This window comes from Mobula hypostoma, chromosome 25, assembly GCF_963921235.1.
Source record: "Mobula hypostoma chromosome 25, sMobHyp1.1, whole genome shotgun sequence".
In the NCBI taxonomy this organism is placed as follows: domain Eukaryota; kingdom Metazoa; phylum Chordata; class Chondrichthyes; order Myliobatiformes; family Myliobatidae; genus Mobula; species Mobula hypostoma.
Window position 1 is genome coordinate 22823040 of NC_086121.1, and position 20090 is coordinate 22843129.

At 41.4% G+C, this 20090-nt stretch overlaps 1 protein-coding gene across 1 annotated transcript in view; it reads left to right on the forward strand.

Annotated features, from left to right (window-relative positions):
• atad3 (ATPase family AAA domain containing 3) overlaps positions 1-20090 on the forward strand; it is a 73540-nt gene that overhangs the window by 39834 nt on the left and 13616 nt on the right. The window contains exons 11-14 of the mRNA XM_063033012.1: positions 2454-2578; positions 3268-3319; positions 4737-4807; positions 17316-17483. Coding sequence (XP_062889082.1) covers positions 2454-2578; positions 3268-3319; positions 4737-4807; positions 17316-17483 — 416 coding nt within the window. The remainder of the gene's footprint in view (positions 1-2453; positions 2579-3267; positions 3320-4736; positions 4808-17315; positions 17484-20090) is intronic.

The following is a 20090-nucleotide window of genomic DNA, read 5'->3' on the forward strand; positions in this document are numbered from 1 at the left end:
ATCTGCTATTAAACTAGCCATTTGGGGATGTGAGAATCTTAGTAATAACTTGTTCAGTTGTGATTTGAAGGATCATCATTAAAAGGTGTAGAGAACAATCAGATGCAAGGATAAATGCAGGAGATTCTGCAGGTGCTGGAAATCCAGAGTAACACAAAGTGCTAGAGGAACTCAGCAGGTCAGGCAGCATGACTGTGTGGCTAGGCATAGCTCTAATACCATCTATAAATTTGCTGATGATACAACCATTGTTGGTAGAATCTCAGATGAAGACAAGAGGGCGTACAGCAGCAAGATATACCAACTAGTGGAGTGGTGTCGTAGAAACAAGCTTACACACAGCGTCAGTAAGACAAAAGAGCTGATTATGGACTTCAGGAAGGGTAAGACTAAGCAACACATACCAATCCTCATGGAGGGATCAGGAGTGGAGAGAGTGAGCAGTTTCAAGTTCCTGGGTGTTAAGATCTCTCAGGATCTAACCTAGTCCCAACATACCAATGCAGCTCTAAAGAAGGCAAGACAACGACTACTTTATTAGGAGTTTGAAATTTGTTATGTCAACAAAAACACTCAAAAACTTCTATAGATGTACCATGGAGTACATTCTGACAGGCTGCATCACTGTCTAGTATGGGAAGGCTACTGCACAGAACTGAAGGAAGCTGCAGGGGGTTGTAAATTTAGTCGTCTCCATCTTGGGTACTAGCCTACAAAGTACCCAGGACATCATTAGGGATCGGTGTCTCAGAAAGGCAGCGTCCATTATTAAGGACCCCCAGCACCCAAGCCATGCCCTTTTCTCACTGTTACCTGTATCAGGTAGGAGGTACAGAAGCCCGAAAGCACACACTCAGCAATTCAGGTACAGCTTCTTCCCCTCTGCCATCCAATTCCTAAATGGACATTGAACCAGTGAACACTACCTCACTTTTTTAATATATATTATTTATGTTTTTGCATGATCTTTAATCTATTCAATATATGTGTACTGTTATTGATTTATTTATTTGTTTTTCTTCTATATTATGTATTGTATTGCATTGAACTGCTGCTGCTAAGTTAACAAATTGCACGACACATGCCGGTGATAATAAATCTGATTCTGATTCTATATGGAAAGAGATAAAGAGTCAACGTTTTGGGCTGAGACCCTTCATTGGGACTGTTGTTACTTTTTCCTGGGATCTCTAGAATGTGCAGTCTCAAAAGAAATGGCTGGCTATTGAGGAAAGAGGGGAGAAGAAGTTTTAACCTGGAGGAATTTTCTAACTGAAAAAGTGGGCTATGTAGGCTAAATTCTTGAGTATATTCGAGAGAGATGATAGATTTTGTATGTTAGGGGAATTGCGGAATATGGGATTAGTACAGTGTGGTTTTGAAGTAAAAATCAGACTTAATCTTATGGAATGGAAGAGCATATATGGACAAATTTATGCCTGTGTTCTTAAGATTTTCTTCGGTGTACAGATATTAAGAGATCTACATTCATTGGTATTAACGGACATTGATTCCAATACAGTTGCACCTGAGCATATCAAATACATTTGTATATAAAAGAATTGATAAGCCGTGCATTTTTGCCACTTATTGTAACAATGGGAGACGTTACCAAGTTGGAGCTGCTGATAAAGTCAATATTAATGTGAAATATGCATAGCAAGGCAAGTTACTAAAAGCAGCAATTGATCATTAAGATACGTGTACTCGATCGCAAAAGCAGAGAGTGTGGAATGATAGCATGCTAGTCATGTGCAAAGACTAATAATATGTTAGCAAGTACTTAATGAGGAAAGGTGTGTGATACTCGGTAAGATGATGACTGGTAGTAAACACAGTTATAAACCTATAGCTGTTATTAAATAGTCAAAAGGGTTCAGGGATAAGAGGATCTTAATAATAGCTTTTTTTTTAGGTCATTAAAAGATGCCTGAGAACAAATTTGAAAGATCTTTGGGAGGGCAGAGTACCTTGATTCATTATTTTGCCTCTGTCTTCACTCAGTACTCTGATGCAGCAGTTCCGTAGCGACTGTCGCTCCAATGGAGGTGCTGTTTTTCCATATCATTCAATGTTAAGCTCGGATCTCTCAGCCCTCAGGTAGCTGTAACTGATCCCTTGGCACTACTTGAATAAAATCAGTTAATTTCCTCTCTAGATATTCTTCATTTCAGTATCTCTCTCAAAATCTGTTTCCACTTCCTGGCAATTTTGTTATAAGCATAATCGACATTTTTATTATATTGTAACATTACATTTATTACTTCTTGAAGCACTTCATTAACTGAAACGTTGTTATCTTTTAGGTTAAGGAAAAATCCTTTAAATTAACAAAAGCCTTCCTCTACTTGGTATTTGTAACGTGGCTAAGAAGAGAACCCGGTGCCTTTCTGCAGAGACTAGCAACAGGAAAGCACCCACCTTACCTTTGTGATATTTGCTTTCCTTAACAGAAACTAGCTGTACATTCTGGCATGGATTATGCTATCATGACAGGCGGTGACGTGGCCCCCATGGGACGAGAAGGTGTCACTGCCATGCACAAAGTCTTTGACTGGGCAGCTACCAGCCGGAGAGGGTGAGTTTGTGCCAGTTTGGCCGGTAGGGAAGCGGGGTTGTGAAGGTCACTTTTCCACAATCATATTCTATCTTAACTTAATTTTGCCGTGTCTTAATTGTAACTTGGTTAAGAATAAGTTAATTTTGTATGAATGACAGTTGAGGCGGTAATTCTGACTGATATTTTAGGTTAATCCCTACTTTGTAGGCCTCATACTTGGCAGTAATATTACAGTACTCAAAGTTTTTCATTTGAATTTTGGTGTACTTGTATTTGAGAGATGAATATTACTGCCGGTTTCTATAATTTATTCTACCTGCTACTTGTTTCCAGGTTGACTGCCAATTGAATTAAACACCAAAAACATAACCAGCATTGCCCCTGTGTTGAGACTTAATTTTCTGTATTCCAGTTTAACTTTAAAACAGTAGCCTCGTACTTTTGAAAATGTGATACAGCCCGTATCCATTATATGTAGGCATCAATCAGGGGAAACATTCATTTCAATTCCAGTCCTAAATTTATTCCATATGCATCCATGTGCTCAGAAAGCCGACTGCAAGTAGCTCATTTTCTGGAAATGTTTTAATCTTGTTCTTGACTTCCGTGGCACTTGTATATGAGGAATGGATTGCTTTAGTACAGTGGAAAAATTTAAATCCAAATCTAAAGTCAGTGGAATGACAATGAATTTTGCCTGTACACAGGCTTCTACTGTTTGTGGATGAGGCGGATGCGTTCCTTCGAAAGAGAGCAACGGTAAGTACATTGCCCGCATACACATTTGGGTTTTTTTTGAAAAAGAATAATTAGTGTGAGGAATTGTGGAGAGGTGCCTTTCAATGGTAACTTTTTTAATGTTTAATTTTTGAACCTGTTCCATAGTAAATACACAAAATGCTGGGAAAGCAGCATCAATGGAGAGGAATAATGGGTCGACATTTCGGGCCGAGACCCTCCATCAGGACTGCAAAGGAAGGGCAAAGAGCCAGCATAAGAAGCGGGGGGGGCGGTGGGAGGAGTACAAGTTGGAAGGTGATGGGTGGGACCAGGTAAGGGGGTGGGAGAGGGGGGATTCGTGAGAAGCTGGGGGTGGCGATAGGTGAAAGAAGTCGAGGGCTAAAGAAGAAGGGATTTGTTTGGAAAGGAGAGTGGACCATGGGGTACCAGATGGAGATGATAGGCAGATGAGGAAAAGAGAATGGGAAATGGAAGAGGGAGAACTTACTGGAAGTTTCTCTCCATAGATGCTGTGTCCCGCCAGCATTTTGTGTATGTCACTCCGGCTTTGCAGCATCTGCAGAATCTCTTGTGTTTATAAACCTAAACCTGTTCTTTTCTGGTTTTGGGCACCATAGAGAGCCTTGGTTGATTTATTGTGAGGATAGGCCTTCACCAATCATGCAGGAAGTTGGGCACTGGCTGAGTTAACCTCCCCTTTTAGTCACTGGGTACAAATGAGAAGTGTCTTCCCACATATGATCTCAGGCTTGGGAAATTTATGTGGCAGCAAGCGTGCAGCTTCTCAGCTTAGTCTGTGACTCCAAAAGGGTTCTAGTGAGGAGGAATTCAGCAACAGCGTCAATTGGTTATGAAGGAAAACTGGAAAACGAGAAAAATTAATGTTCCAGAACATCAGAGTCTCCCGTCCACCTGCCCCCCCCCCTCCAAATATCATAATAGGAGTCTGAAGTCTTACACCACCAAGTTCAAGAGCAGCTACTGCCCTTGGGCTGACTGTTGCTGTTTTTGTTTCTCTTTTTAACCCATATTTAGAGTTGATCTTTTTCACTATCTTCAATTCTCTCGTTATCTCTCACAGTGGTTGGGATCAGCATTACCTTTTTAATTATCCATCTAGTTTTTAGGCAACTAGTGTACGTCGGTTCTGTGTCATGCCAAATGCTTCATTGATCTATAATCTTTTTGCCAAATGTATTATTTCCCATTTGTAATGGGTGGTTTCTTTCCCTTTGTATGGAAGTCAACCATATCCAATCTAAAGCCTTAGAAGCTCTTTTGCGTTTCACACTCTGCACTGAGCACTCTTAAGCCTTGGATGCAGAGTCATAAGTGTTTCTGCATCACTGGTACAAGTCATTTAGTTTGGAGTCAGGAGTTTGGGAGGGTGTTTCCATTCCTAAACTCCTCTTCACCTTGTGATTATTTTTTTTAGGAAAAAATCAGTGAAGATCTGAGAGCAACCTTAAATGCATTCCTGTACCGAACTGGGGAGCAAAGTAACAAGTAGGTATTGATCTTAATATCCAGAGATGCTGTGAATACAGTAGGTAAATAACATCTGAAAGAAAGAAAAGGACTCTTTAGAAAGCCTCTGCTTGCTTAACCCCTTTTAATTATTTATACAATAAGTTGTGTTGGCACGTGGCCAAATGGTTACAGCATTCGTCTAGTGATTTGAAGGTCGCTAGTTCGAGCCTCGGCTGAGGCAGCGTGTTGTGTCCTTGAGCAAGGCACTTAGCCACACATTGCTCTGCGACAACACCAGTGCCAAGCTGTCTGGGTCCTAATGCCCTTCCCTTGGAAAACATCGGTGGTGTGGAGAGGGGAAACTTGCAGCATGGGCAACTGCTGGTCTTCCATACAACCTTGCCCAGGCCTGCGCCCTGGAAACCTTCTAAGGCGCAAATCCATGATCTCATGAGACTAATGGATGCCAATATATAAAAAGTTGTAGGGTGCAGTATCCAGTATCGAGGATTAAATTGTGAATTTCTGATAAACCTCATGAGATTATTTGGAAGGAGGAAAACGTAAGTGCTACCACCAAAGTGGGGTTCACAAGATTAAGACTGAGGTAATTTTCCTCACTCACGAATACTGAGGCAACATTGCAAAGACCCCTGAGGTTTAATTAGGGAAACATCTATATTGCAGCAAATACAGGGGTAACAGGGTTTAAAAGAAAACACAACGTCTTCAGGTGCACTACCTGAACCATAGAGGCATGTACTACAAAAACACGAGGAATTCTGCAGATGCTGGAAATTCAAGCAACACACATCAAGGTTGCTGGTGAACGCAGCAGGCCAGGCAGGATCCCTCCCCCTCATATCTTCTCCTATCATTTTGGATCTCCCCCTCCCCCTCCCACTTTCAAATCTCTTACTAGCTCTTCCTTCAGTTAGTCCTGATGAAGGGTCTCGGCCTGAAATGTCGACTGCACCTCTTCCTAGAGATGCTGCCAGGCATGTACTAATTGGAATTGAACAGTATAGAATCTGGCCCTTCAGTGCACCACATCCAAGCCAACTTTCACTCTGCACTAATCCCTATCACTGATGTCCTGTCAGTGCCATACCCCTACTGTGTCTCGCCTATTATTAAACTTTGAATATAGAGAATTGTGGCAGTTCTGTTTTTGAATTGGACGTTGCTTGTAAAGTGTGCAGGACACTGCCATTTATTGCCTGTTTGTACTTGCCCCTGAGAATGTTTAACCCCTTCATAAATTGTAGTGGTAGTTAAGAATAAAACACTCTTGTATTAGTCGAGAGTTGCTGTACATCAGCAAGCAATGATGGTATCTTTCCTTGCCTGAAGGATGTACAAATTAGTTCGGTTTTTAAGTCAGCTCGGTATCGTCATCAGCATTAGTTTTACCGTTGTCGGTATTTTGTTTTCTCCAAAATATACTCAGATTCTTAAATTATAGGTGTACAATTTGAATTCTTTGTATGGATTACTATTTCAGACCTTTAAGTTATCAGTTCAATAATAATTCAAAGATTCAAGATTCAAAAAAACGTTAATGTCATTCTAACTGTACATCAGCTCTGCAGGGCAGAATGAGACAGCGTTTCCCAGGAGCAGTGCAATCATAACATAACAAACGCAACACTAAATAATAAACATAACAATAAATAGTAAAACACAACAGCCACATGTCAGTTAAAGTCAGTTATAAGTGTCCAGTGCAAGTTAAAAGTGTCCAAAGCAGAGTCAGGTAGAGCAGCTATTTAGCAGTCTGCCTGCCTGTGGGAGGAAGCTGGTTTAGTAGCCTTGTGGTTTTGGTTTTGATGCTCCTGTAACGTTTGCCTGAAGGCAGAAGAACAATAATGCATTATATCGATGTACTCAATCCCATTGTGCAGAATAGGTCATCTGAATCCTAGGTTAAATTGTGTGCATTCATATTTGAGTCCTTACAATTATAAAGAAAAGATTTTAGGTGTAACTTTCAGAGAATGGTAAATACCTTGAATGACCCAGGAAGAAGAACAATGTAAATTTTGTCTAGTTAGAGGCTAGAGACACTTTTGGAGGTTGGGGCTATCAAAGATACCAGATATAGAATAAGAAATAACTTGATACTATGAGGTGAGATTATGATTTTCACTCAATTGCTTTTAAGGAATTTAAATTGAAAGTAGTTTGAAATATCCAGTAATGATCTTGGTTTGTAAGGATCTGCTGGAATGTTTCTGTATCAGTTGAAGGAGCCAGTGAGGAATTCAATTGTCTCTAAATGTGACCAGTATGTTTTTTTCCTCTCTCCTGATACTTTTGAGGCTTGAGACGATGTGTGATAATCTGATGAGACACTTTGAAGTGCTTTTCAATGTCTTTAGATTAGATTAGATTTAACTTTATTGTCATTGTGCCGAGTGCAGATACAAAACCAAGGAAATGCAGTTAGCAGCTGACCAGAAATGCAAAGAATGGTGTTATTTACAAAATAACTGTGAATAAAAAGTAAGTGCTACAGGACACAAATATAAAAGTACTGAGACAGTACAATATGGGTGCAATACTGCTTAGCACTGTGATGTGAGGTTCAGCAGGGTCACAGCCTCAGGGAAGAAGCTCTTCCTGTGCCTGCTGGCGTGGGAGCGGAGGCTCTTGTAGTGCCTACCGGATGGGAGGGGAGTAAAAAGTCCATGGTTGGGATGAGATGCATCCTTGATAATGCTTTTCGCACTGCCTGGGTTTATGGTAGATGTTCTCAGTGGTAGGCAATTGGGTGCCGATAATCCGCTGGGCAGTTTTCACCACATGCTGGAGTGCTTTGCGGTCCAATACATACTCACCAATGCTGTTGGTGAGTATGTTCTCAATGGTACAGCGGTAAAAGTCCGTCAGTATCCTGGGACAGAGGTGAGCTTTCTTGATGCTCCGCAGGAAATAGAGGCGCTGTTGTGCCTTTTTGATCAGAATGGAGGAGTTCAGGGACCAGGTGAGATCCTCAGAAATATGTTTTTTATTTGATGTGAATGTGGGTGCAGCTCTCCTCCCTAAAATACCAAAATGTCTCCTTTTAAAGTATTATGATTACTTGGGTAGCAGAGGTAACTCAGTTTTGTTCTAAGATTTATCCCTAATCACAAACTGGATCAACTAAACCTTTTGTCTTAATCTATGATCAAGAGAAATTACTGCAGGCTTGGGCAGAGTATTGCTCGTTTATCCTAAAGGCACAGCATTAATGTTTATTTTTAATATACACTTCTTAATACAATCAAACTAGGCAAGGCAGTATTTTAGGCCTATGAGAGTCCACTTGTAACATGTTGACCATCTAGTGCAGTGCAGTCCTTGTTATACTTTTGCTCTTTAAACATCTAATGTGGCATCCTATTTCTGCCATTCACAGTGAATATAATTGCACTACAGAGGTAAATAAATCAGTTTCCTGACCAAGTGGTTCTATGCTTATTGTATAAGGTCTTGAATGCTAATCTACTTATCAGATAGAAGCCTTATCAGCTGTCTCCAGCTAACCTCTGTCATGCCTTCGGATTATTGATTGACATGCAAGCTCGCTTTTTAAAATAGCCGAAGGCTAAATCACTGTCTAAAGTAAGAAGCCATTTACAGTTCAACATAAAGCAACTGAACCATATAAGTGGCAGTCGTGGTTTCAGCTGGAAATGTAGTTTCACTTCTTGGTTGATGTTTGGAAGTCTGGTGTTTTAAAAATGCAGCTTGATTGATTTGTGTAAATTTGATGCAGCCCGATGGCTTTACTCAAGGTGAGTTGTGATTGTGATGGAATTTTTGAGAGCACGAAATAAAGAAATGATAGTGCTTTGTTTTTTGTTGAGCTCAAAGGTAACTTCAAAGAATATTTTCATTGACCTTAGCCCCAGCATGATGCTCCAGGTGTGCATATTTAATGAATGAAATTCTATTTCGATGTACAGTGGATTCTGGGCAATTGGGCCGTCAGTTAATTGGGACTGCTGCTTATTTGGGACAAATTGTTTTGTTTAAAAAAAAAACAAAAATAAGAAAATAGCCAGGATTCCCTTTGTTTATTTGAGGCACTCTGCTGCTTAAATGGGGCAGGAGGCTTTTACCGAACAGTTTCTGACTAACATCAGTCGTGTGCACAGCACCGATCAACTTTTAAATAGCATCAGTTGCTTGTTGAGTGCTGTCAGGTTGTCATCTACTAGTGCCGACCCTAGTGTGGTTGTCCATAGGCTTTTCGTGGCAAGATAAGGAATTAGATTGCCAGGCCATTCTTCTGCGTAAATACTGTTGCTGCCCAGCTTGAGACGAGCCGGATTTGAACTCGGGACCATTCACCTCAAAGTCCAGGACTGATGCCACTGTGCCATGGGGCGGCTTCTAATGGGTTCAAAATGTAGTGATTTCTGTAACTGATAGTTGGGGAGAAATATGCAGCAAGACAATTTGGACGTATTTTGTTCACTGTGGCTTCAAGCAATCAGCCTTGGAAATGCCAGAAGCAGCATGAAATTATTTCACTGCTTCAAGTTAGGAACCACAAAGGTATCAACAATCATCTGCAGCAACATACACACACAAAAACACACACACACACACAGAAACACACACACACACACACACACACACACAGAAACACACACACACACACAGAAACACACACACACACACACACACACACACACACACACAGAAACACACACACACACACACACACTCAGCAGGCCAAGCAGCATCTATGGAAAAGAATAAATGAGGTTTTGGGCCGAGACCATTCACTAGGACAATGATATTAAATGTTATAATAAAAGTGAAGATTAGTCCATTATCTGCATGAGGTGTCTGCACTGATTTTGTTATTTACAGTCAATCAAAAGAACACGGCACGTGAATTCTGTAGAGGCATTGATAGTATTATAATTTGTTTTTCATTTAAATACATAAATTGTTACCCAGTTAAACAATAGTTTGTGTTTTTTATACTTTTAAGCTATTTTCATGAAACCTCAGTTGGAGGGGACTGCTGCTTAATTGGGCCAAAAAGTACTGGTCCCAATGTGTCCCAATTCAGCAGAATCCACTGTATTTGAGGTGAAGTTCTATATCTCCATATATTTTTACTGACGTATAGCAAAGTGATGGTGATGCTACTTGTCTCTGAGGTGTTAAATGGCAGGGTTAAGGTGTGGGCTCAATCTGTTGCGTTTTTTTCCCCTCTTCCTTCTGTGTTTCTGCAGTTCTGGTGCTTTTGCGAAAGCACCAGTTCATTAATTCTCCTGGTGCAGATTGTCCTCTATAGCATTCAAGTGCAGATGTGAATTATGTCACTCTATTGTAGTGCATATTGCAGCAGGTATAGTTACTACTGATTTCTAAACTCCACTGAGCTGCAAACGCTGAGCGGGTGTCCACACTGGAGGAGAAGAGAATTTTCCCTAGTCGTATGAGCAAAGCAGAGATGGGGTAGATATTTTCGCTCATCACTGCTCATGATGAGATAAAGATTAAAGATAAGCTTTATTTGTCACATGTACGTCGACACGTTCTCATACACACAAGAAATTCTGCAGATGCTGGAAATCCAGAGCAACACACACAAAATGCTGGAGGAGCTCAGCAGGTCAGGCGGCATCTGTGGAAATGAACGAATAGTCAATGTTTCAGGCTGAGACCCTTCTTCAGGGCTGGAAAGGAAGTGAGAGGATGCTAGAATAAAAAGGAGGGGGAGTGGCAGATGGCTAGAAGGTGACAGGTGAAGGCTGAAGGACTGGAGAAAAAGGAATTTGATAGGAGTGGAGAGTGGACCATAGGAGAAAGGGAAATAGGAGGGGTCCTAAAGGGAAGTGATAGGCAGGTAAGAGGCCAGTGTGGAGAAGAGAGAGGAGGAGGGAAAAATGAAATGTGTTGTTTGCATAAACAGCCAACACAATCTGTTGATTTGCTGGGGGCAGCCCACAAGTGACACCGCACTTCCAGTGCCGGCGTAGCGTGTCCACAACTTATTAACCGGAAATAATTGGTGTCTTTGGAATGTGGGAGGAGACTGGAGCACCCTTGTGGTCACAGGTGGAACGTACCAACTCCATGTAGACAGTGGTTGGAATCGAACCCCAATCACTGGCACTGTAAAGCGTTTAACTAGTCACTACACTACTGTAACGAGGAATAATAGTGAAGACTCTGACTGGCAATTGGTCAATAACCTACAATTTTAATTGTAAATTGTGGTGGAAAACCATTTGCAAATATCTTAGTGTCTTCCTCAAATTTCCTAAATCAGATGGAAAGATGATTCAGGCAGCAAAGTAGAAAATTTCAAAGAAAATAGATTTACACTGTTGTGCAGGAAGATTGGCATGTATACAGGAGATTAAGGGAAGAACTTCAATAATAAAAAGTCCTTTTATATAAAAGCTGAAATGTTTTAATGTTCTTGATAAATAGAATCCGCGTGAATTTATATTTCAAGGCTAGATGGATGTTTCAGTGACAATTATAATTGAAATCTTAAGTTGATTGAGCCATTGGGATTCATCAGCTCCCCAAGACTTGATTCTATAATTTCCTCACCTAAACATCTTCATTGCCCCTCCTCTTTACTTTTGTAAGATGCTGCTTAAACCCAGAGGCTTTGGAATGCCCACGTTTGCTTTTATTTCATTAAGCACAATAAATATTATGTTTGGAAACAAGTTTTTGTAACTTTCCAATGCGACACCTCCAGGATGTTTTGCAATATTTAGGGTGCTTGTCCTGTAGGAGACGTGGCTTATTCTCTGTTGTGATTGGTTAGTTTCGAAACTGCTGCTGCTTTTCCCATTGGTTAGCTGCCTGGTGTCTCTTCAGCCTGGCAGGCAAAGAAACTACAGGAGAGCAACACACAAACTTCTGGAGGAACTCAGCAGGTCAGGCAGCACATGCTGAGTTCACCAGGAGCACAAGATGCAATAAAGAACTCTGTGTGAAGTTCTGCCTCACCTAGAAGGACTGTTCAGGTTGTGTGGGAGGAGGTGTAGGGGAGGTGGACCATGGTTGCAAAAATATAGAACCAAATGCACTACCAGTTTACAGACAAACTGGTGATTATACAAACATAGGAAGCATGAAGAAAGCTAAAAGTAGGAGGAAAAAAATTTTTTTTAAATCATCTGGACCCTAATGCAAGAGCCTATTCAACAAGGCTTGGAGTTGGGGTGAGAAGTTAATTCCCCATTATCGAGCACAGCTGAGGGGTTTTCCAGAAGAGATGTCACCCTTTGCTTCAGGGTATAACAAAGAGGAGGGCAAAATGACTTAAAAATGCACAAAAGAATTGAGGATCACCTGAACCTTTGTCTTGGGCTCATGTATGACCCTCTTCTCCTTCACAACCAATAGCCTTTCCTTCACTGGCTGGATAATGACGGGGTGCCACCGCACAGTGCTGTTACAGCTCGGGGTGTCAGAGTTCAGTTCCAGCGTCCTCTGGAAGAAAGCTTGTACGTTCTTCTCGTAAGAGCAGAAGAATTCTTACAGGATTCCTCCACTTAGTAGGTTAATTGGTCCTTGTAAATTGTCCTGTGATTAGGCTAGGTTTAAAACTGGGGGGTTGCTGAGCAGCATGGCTCTACGTCTGAGGGGCCTGATCCACTTTCTATCTCCACGTAAATAAAATATTAAATATCCTGTAAAGTATTCATAATGAGCACGATAACAGCCTTGAAGCTTGTTGATTCAGAAATACCCAAAGGTCTGCAGCTGTGTTAATCCTGAACTTGCATCTTTGCAGAAGCTAACAACAGTTTAAAAGGTTGTTTGAAATATCATAACGCCAGGTTATTTATTTAAACAAAGTATTTGAGCAGTAATTGTTTTACAGTGAGTTACATGTTAAAAGCAGAGGATTTTATTGCTTCTCTTCTCTACTGCAGAGTTATACTTCTTTGCAGGCCACATCTGTTCTGCCAAATCGATTCCCTGGGCAGCTTGGAGTATTGACTTCCTTTGGAGATTTTCTCCTTGACTAAGATCGGATGTATTAAGTACTTGTAAAGCTGTTCCCCCTAGTGAGTCAGCATCTTTACCCATTATGGAGCTGTGCCACACAGACAAGAAAAAGCCCACTTACTATCCGATGAGCATTTAGGGCAGAAGCTGAAGGTGATGCCCTTGACCACTCAAAACTGAGTGCAATTAAACTGGCTTTTCACACAAAATCAACAGCCATTTTTTTGTGCGTTTTTCGAGATTGGGTTTAAATTCTGTTTTGATAAGCATGTGGTGTAAGGCCTTCCTCCTGTTCACTGGGGGAGGAAATAAACATCCAAATCTATTTTAGCCCCTTAGCTTTTAATGTCTGTGTTAAACAGGTGATTTTAAATAGCAGTCCACTTCACCTAAATTGCATTTTGTGGACAACATTTCAATGCGTCCAGGCTTTCGCTGACAATTCTGGTGAAGTGCATTCTGGCCCTCAGCACTGCACCAGTTGCTTTTTTCAGGACAGTTTTTGTTAAAAAGAGTTCCTAACTCCTGAAGATTCTGGCTCCAATTGTCTATATCTTATTTGTGCTGTTAATCTCAATCAATTGAGATCTCAATTTTCAATCAATTCAACTTTGAATTTCCGAGATGTTCGTGCCGCACCTCCTCCCTGCACAGTGTAGGTCAGGGGTCCCCAACTTTTTTGCACCGCAGACCGGTTTAATATTGACAATATTCTTGCGGACCAGCCGACCCTGGGGGGGTGGGGGTGTTAATCACGAGGGGAATATAGGTGATAAGTCACTTATAAGCGGCTAGTACACTCAATTTCGTTTCTAAAGGGCTTTATCGAATTTAATATTAAACAAAGGGCTTTAACGAATTTAATATTAAACACACAGCACATATTTTCCTCACATGAATATAGTGATAAGTCAATTATAACAGTGGTCCCAAACCTCCGGGGCGCGAAGAATGCAGGGGTTCAGCAGTGGCTGGAACGCACCCAGTACACCTTTAAGAAAAAAGCCGAAATAAACAAGCTAATTAATTAGGTGCGGCTTGGCACGTAAATGTCGGGCCAGATCAGAGGCGACACAATCGGCAATCACACTGAACAGCAAAGCACTGATAATTTTAAATATCCATTGCTATCTTGAACCACTACAATGCAGAAGGCTGTACCCCATTTCCTTCCTCCACCATACTAAATACATAAGCTTAAGAATCCACATTATTTCCTCAGAAAGGGTCTCGGCCTGAACGTTAACTGTTTATTCCCCTCCACTGATGTTGTCTGACTTGCTGAGTTCATTCAGCACTTTGTGTTTGTGTGCTGCTCAAGACTTCCAGCATCTACAGAATCTCTAATGTTCTTAGCTTTATTCTGTTCTATGGTGTACGCTGTTTATGTGAACTCTGCGACAGCTGATAATTCCTTACTTTTGTAAGGCTTTCCAAGCCACTCATAAACTGCATGTGTTCGGTACTTACAGCTCACAGTAATTAGTTGTGTACAGGCAGCCATTTAGTGTTCACGTCTTAAATGCCATTGATGGGCATTTTCTGTTGATTGTGAAACAACGTGCAGTTTCTTTTAAAAAAACACTTATTAATGTTAAATGAAATTTCTCTGTTTACCAATATCACCATACATTTTGACTTCCTTTTTAAGAAGCTCTAGTTGTGTCAGCATCATTTACCTTTCTCCACTCACACCACCCTCTACCCCTTCTGTGTGGGCTTCATGTAGAAGTTGCTTTAACTATGAGACACTGAAGTGTGGTCTGTGCTTTTGGAATCAGCGGCCCAGCAAGCAACGTTACTCACGGGGAGGAACAAAATTCCTCATAAAAGATGCTGTGCTAAGCAATTATTTTGTAATGATTATTCTGTAAAATTTTACAGTTGGATGCATTTTGTTATTAAGCTTTAAAGACCTCTTGCGTGCCGTATCACTCTGATTTTCCATCACTGAATATTATTCTTCATCTTGCCAATCAGCTGCAGCTATTAATAGCCACTTAACTGAAAAGATTCCTATTTAATAACATCTCAGAACAAAATGGCCCACTTGCCAGGAGTCCGTGCTATAATTCTTTCCATTAGTGCCAGTCTTCAGAGAAAATATTTCTATTATTGTTGTATTATTAGTACTATGCAAAAGTCCTAGGCTGTGGGAGAGGTGCGAGACAGGTGGCAGAGAAGGAGACCCAGGGTGGGGGTGGTGTGGGTGCAGACACGCCCAGCCCTGAGACACCAGGCAAGATCATTTGATTCTAATCAGTTGACTTATTGATCGTTACAGAATGTCTCTTTGGTGCTTCTCGCTCCCTCCCCTCTCTCTTCCCCCTTTCTCCAAGCATGATTTTCCCCTGACCCTTCCCACTCTCAGTCCACAATAGAGACCCATATCAGAATCAGGTTTGTCATCACTCATATATGTCAGGAAATTTTTCTTTTTTGGCAGCAGTACAATGCAATACATAAGATTATTATAGTTTTGTGCAAAAGTCTTGGGCACCCTAGCTATATAATGTATATGTGCCTAAGGCTTCCGCACTGTATGTACCATCAAATCTCCCCCACTGTGAGTGACAGACTAATACTTTACCAGCATTTTTATATCCCAAATTGTGGACTCTAAACAAAACACAAATTTTGCAAAACATTATTTTTAATTCCATTGAGTATTTCAATAGGTACATTTAATGTCAGAGAAATGTATACGATATACATCCTGAAATTCTTTTTTTTTTTTTTTGGCAAACATCCACGAAAACGGAGGAGTGCCCCAAAGAATGAATGACAGTTAAACGTTAGAACCCCAGAGCCCCTCCCACGCACAAAATAAGCATCAGCATCCTCCACCGAGCACTCAAGCGTGCAGCAAAGCATCAATAAAGACACAGACTTACAGTACCCCAGACTACTCATTCACCCAGCAGTTCAACATACCACAGGCTCTCTCTCTCCCTAATAAGGGAAAAAATGGCATCCCCGTTTCACAGCGAGAGGGGAGACATAACAAACAACTGCCTGATTTACGATGTTTCAGTCTGTTGCATCGTTTCCTGCCCCGAAAAGGTGTAGATCTATGGACACACAACCCACGGCAGCTAACCAGCTGCTCCCGATGTTCCGTGTTCTCCTGCAACGCCTCAGTCAGGGGCACCAGCCTAGAATCAGCCCATCTCCAGAGCCACGAAAATCTGGAATCCTAAAGGTGTGCTACTCTTCTAGGCTGTGTCCATGGGATATCAAAAAGCATCCGGTTGTGAGACCCTGAGAACGGGTCCCATTCCCGCAAAGAACTGAAGTAAGAGTGTAACTCCAGGTTAGGGTCTTCAAAGGAACCTTGAAAAGGGGATAAAAAGAGATATCAAAGATAGAAATAGAGCTGTTTCTGAAGATGCAAGCAAAGGAGTCGCTGTTTAGCGCCATCTTAACTTCGCTTTTCCCCTCCATTTAATACAGGCGTTATGTGAATTCTGCCTAACCCCCATTATACTTCATAAGCTGTCAGTGATAATGTAGTTTCTAAAAATGCTGAGAACTGGATTAATACTTAAATTCAGTTCATTGGGGACTACAACATATCTAAAATCCATGGCAATGATCTCATCCATTTTCAGTTTCCTGGTCCAGTCCTAACGCTGCTTGCAAAATTCCTGTCTGTAAATCTTCCGTGTTTCTTTAAAATATTAACAAAGTTCATTCGGTGTATTTTCTCATGAGTGCTGTAGTGTGACTGCGTTGTTGTGTTTATTTTATTGTAACTGGTATAGAGAAGGGTCGGATGAAAGATGAATTTGCAGCCTCACCAGGGATAATTGTTTCGCTTCAAAATAAAAGTGAAAAGCACAGTAAATGCTTTGAAACATTGCAATCAATTGCACAGTAGTGCACTAACCTACCTTTATGGATTTTTGTTTGAACAATATCTAATACCGTAAGACATAGGTGCAGAATTTGGCCATTTCTGCACTGCCATTTGGCCCTGGCTGATTTATTTTCCCTCTCAACCCTGTTCTCCTGCTTTCACCCTGTCACTTTTGACGCCCTTACTAATCACGAGCCTGTCAACTTCCGGTCTAAATATAGCCAGTGACTTTGCCTCCACAGCTACCTGTGCAAGAAATTCCCTAGATTCACCAGCATTTGGCTCAAAAAAAATTCTTCCTCATCTGTGTTCTAGAAGGACACTCTTCTATTCTGAGGCTGTGCCCTCTGGTCCTACCTAGACTCCCCTTCCATTGGGAACATCTCTCCCTCTGTAGGTCTTTCAGTCTTCAGTAGGGTTCAGTGAGATTCCCCGTCATTCTTCTGGGCTGCAGTGAGCAGAGGCCCAGAACCATCACGTGCTCCTCATATGTTAACATTTTTATTCCTGGTATCATTCCCGTAAACTTCCTCTGGGTCTTCGCTTGTGTCACCACATCTTTCCTTAGATATGGAGCCCATAACTCCAAATGTTGTCTGACCAATGCCTTTAAAGCCTGAGCATTACATCCTTGTTTTTATATTCTAGTCCTCTGGACTTTGTACCTATTAATATCTCATCTGCTTTTCCTAACAGGTTTATGCTGGTGTTGGCAAGCAATCAACCAGAGCAGTTTGACTGGGCGATCAATGATCGTATTGATGAAATTGTTAACTTCGGCCTACCAGGGTTGGAGGAGAGGGAGCGGCTGGTCCGGTTATACTTTGACAAATATGTCCTGAAACCTGCCACAGAAGGAAAACAGTACGTGCCCTAACTTGCTCAGGAAATTACGTTTGGAGGACCACAATGAGGACTTGCTGTGATGCTCCTATTTCTTTTTATTATGTTTGCTTTTCCGATTTCTCTTCCTGCTTCCCGGCCCCATTTTAGCCTACCTTCCTTGAGAGATAAAGTCTCAACGTGTGTTACTTGAATTTGTGTTGTGGTTACCAGAAACTGGAGGGCCTATGATTTACTGCTCCAGACTGACTTGCCCTAAATATGAGCCGGTCTTTTGTAATAAGACCATAGATATAGGAGCAGAATTAGGCCATTTGATCCATCGAGTATGCTCCACCATTTCATCATGGCTGATCCAATTTTCCTCTCAGCCCCAATCTCCTTCCTTCCTCCCCATCCCCCATAATATCCCTTCACACCCTGACCAATCAAGAACCTAACAACCTCTGCCTTAAATATACGTAAAGACTTGGCCTCCACAGCTGCCTGTGGCAGCAAATTCCAAAGATTCACCACCCTCTGGCTAATCTGTTGAACAGATAAAAGTTATGAGTAGAACTATTGAAATATCATTTCATTTACACACGTAATTCCTTAATGTCCCTTTTCCCTATATTGTTCTCCTGAATTGTTCACTTATGGTGAAGGAAAGTGAAGGATCTGATCTTTCCATTGAAAGGTGTCAAGGAGTCGAGCATCAGGGTGAAGTTCATAACTTTTGTTATACACTTGTTTGTTCGTTCCTACTGAAAGCTGAAATCCCATCACCAAAGCGCCAGTAACATCATGAAAGATGCTCCCCCTCCCCCCTTCCCACCCTGCTCATGGACTGTTTGTCCCACGCCCATACATGGCATTCACGCCAGGACCACCAGACTCAAAACAAAAGCAGTTACTTCCCTCAAGCAGTAAGGCTGATCAACGCCTCCACCCACTCACTAACCCACCCCTTCACACCCCCCACCACCAGTACTTTATTGTTTCCTGTCAGGGTCACCTTGCGTACAGACATCCTGTGCCAAGTGTCACTTTATGGGCATTAAATCAATCTGTGTGCATAAGCTATTTTAAGTACTATTATTATGATGTTCTTAATTTTTTTTGCGTTGTATCGGATCCTGAGTAACAATTATTTTGTTCTCCTTTACACTTGTATTCAGGAAATGACTTTACACAATCCTGAATCCTGAAAAGGGCAATGAGCTTCCATATAACTAAATTTTGATTGGTTCTATGAGTAGCCAACTATAACAATAGCAATTCTAATTTATAAATGCTTTTAAAGTAGCAAAAATATCTCCAGGTGCTTCAAAGGAGGAGTGACTAACAAAATAATGGTACCCAACCAAAACACAGACACTTGGACCAGTTGGTCAAAGGATTGAGTGGGACTGCAGGTTTTAATTGAGGAAGGGAATTTCAGAGTTTGGGCATTGGTGGGTAAATACGTGTCTGCCAGTGATAGAGCAAGTGCCCTCAGTTCTGTGAGTTAGTCACTTAACCCCTTCAGGACTATATTCATCCAGTGGCTACTTTATTAGCTATACCTGTACACCTCATTAATGCAAATATCTAATCAGCCAATCATGTGGGAGCAACTCAATTCATAAAGGCATGCAGACATGATCAACAGATTCCTTTGTTGTTCAGAACATCAGAATGGGGAAGAAATGTGATCTAAGTGACTTTGACCATGGAATGCTTGTTGGTGCCAGATGGGGTGGTTTGAGTATCTCAGAAACTGCTGATCTCCTGAGATTTTCCACACACAACAGTCTCTATAGTTTAGAGAGAATGGTGCAAGAAACACAAGAAAGCACCTCAGGAGTGGCAGTTCTGTGGGCAAAAATGGCTTGTTAATGAGAGAGGTCAGAGGAGAATGGTCAGACTGGTTCAAGCTAACAGGAAGGTGACAGTGTCTCAAATAATCACACTTTACAACAGTGGTGTGCAGGAGGTACCTAACAAAGTAGCCACTGAGTGTCAGTATAAACTAGAATTAGTGAGGAAAGGAGATGAATATGAGATGGTGTGCAGTACTGTGCGAAAATCTTGGGTGCATATACTGTATCCAGCTAGGGTGCACAGTACTGTATTTGTCAAAGTGGAGTGGAGAGTTCAAAATCTGGTGGGAGCAAAGGATGTCTTAGGCACCCGAGCTATATAAATGTGCCTAATCTGTTTGCACAGTACTGTAGGTGGGGGATAAAGACTGATGTGGGTGAAAAGAATGAGAATTTTAAAATCCACTGTTTTGCTTAATCAGTAGCCAGTGTAGCTGCAGGCATGGGTGGCCGTTGGAAGGATTTTGGTAAGGTACGATGTAGGCAGCTGGATTTTGAATGGCAGAAGCTTTGTAGCAAGAGCAAACCTAATGATCAGCATGTGGATAATTTGTGACTTCTCAAGTGGGCAGTTAAGATCAGGTTATCTCTGTGTGTGAAATGCTCTTCCAGCATTTCATGGTTATAGCTGGTATAAAGAAACTCTACCCCATTATGAAAGCTGCAATCATAGTCTTTAAAACCACTCAACCCAGCCAAGACCTGCTTTGTGATTTAAGCACAATCTGTGCAGTGTACTGCATTGTCAATTGTTTTGACTCTCGGATAAAACAAACAAAATCTG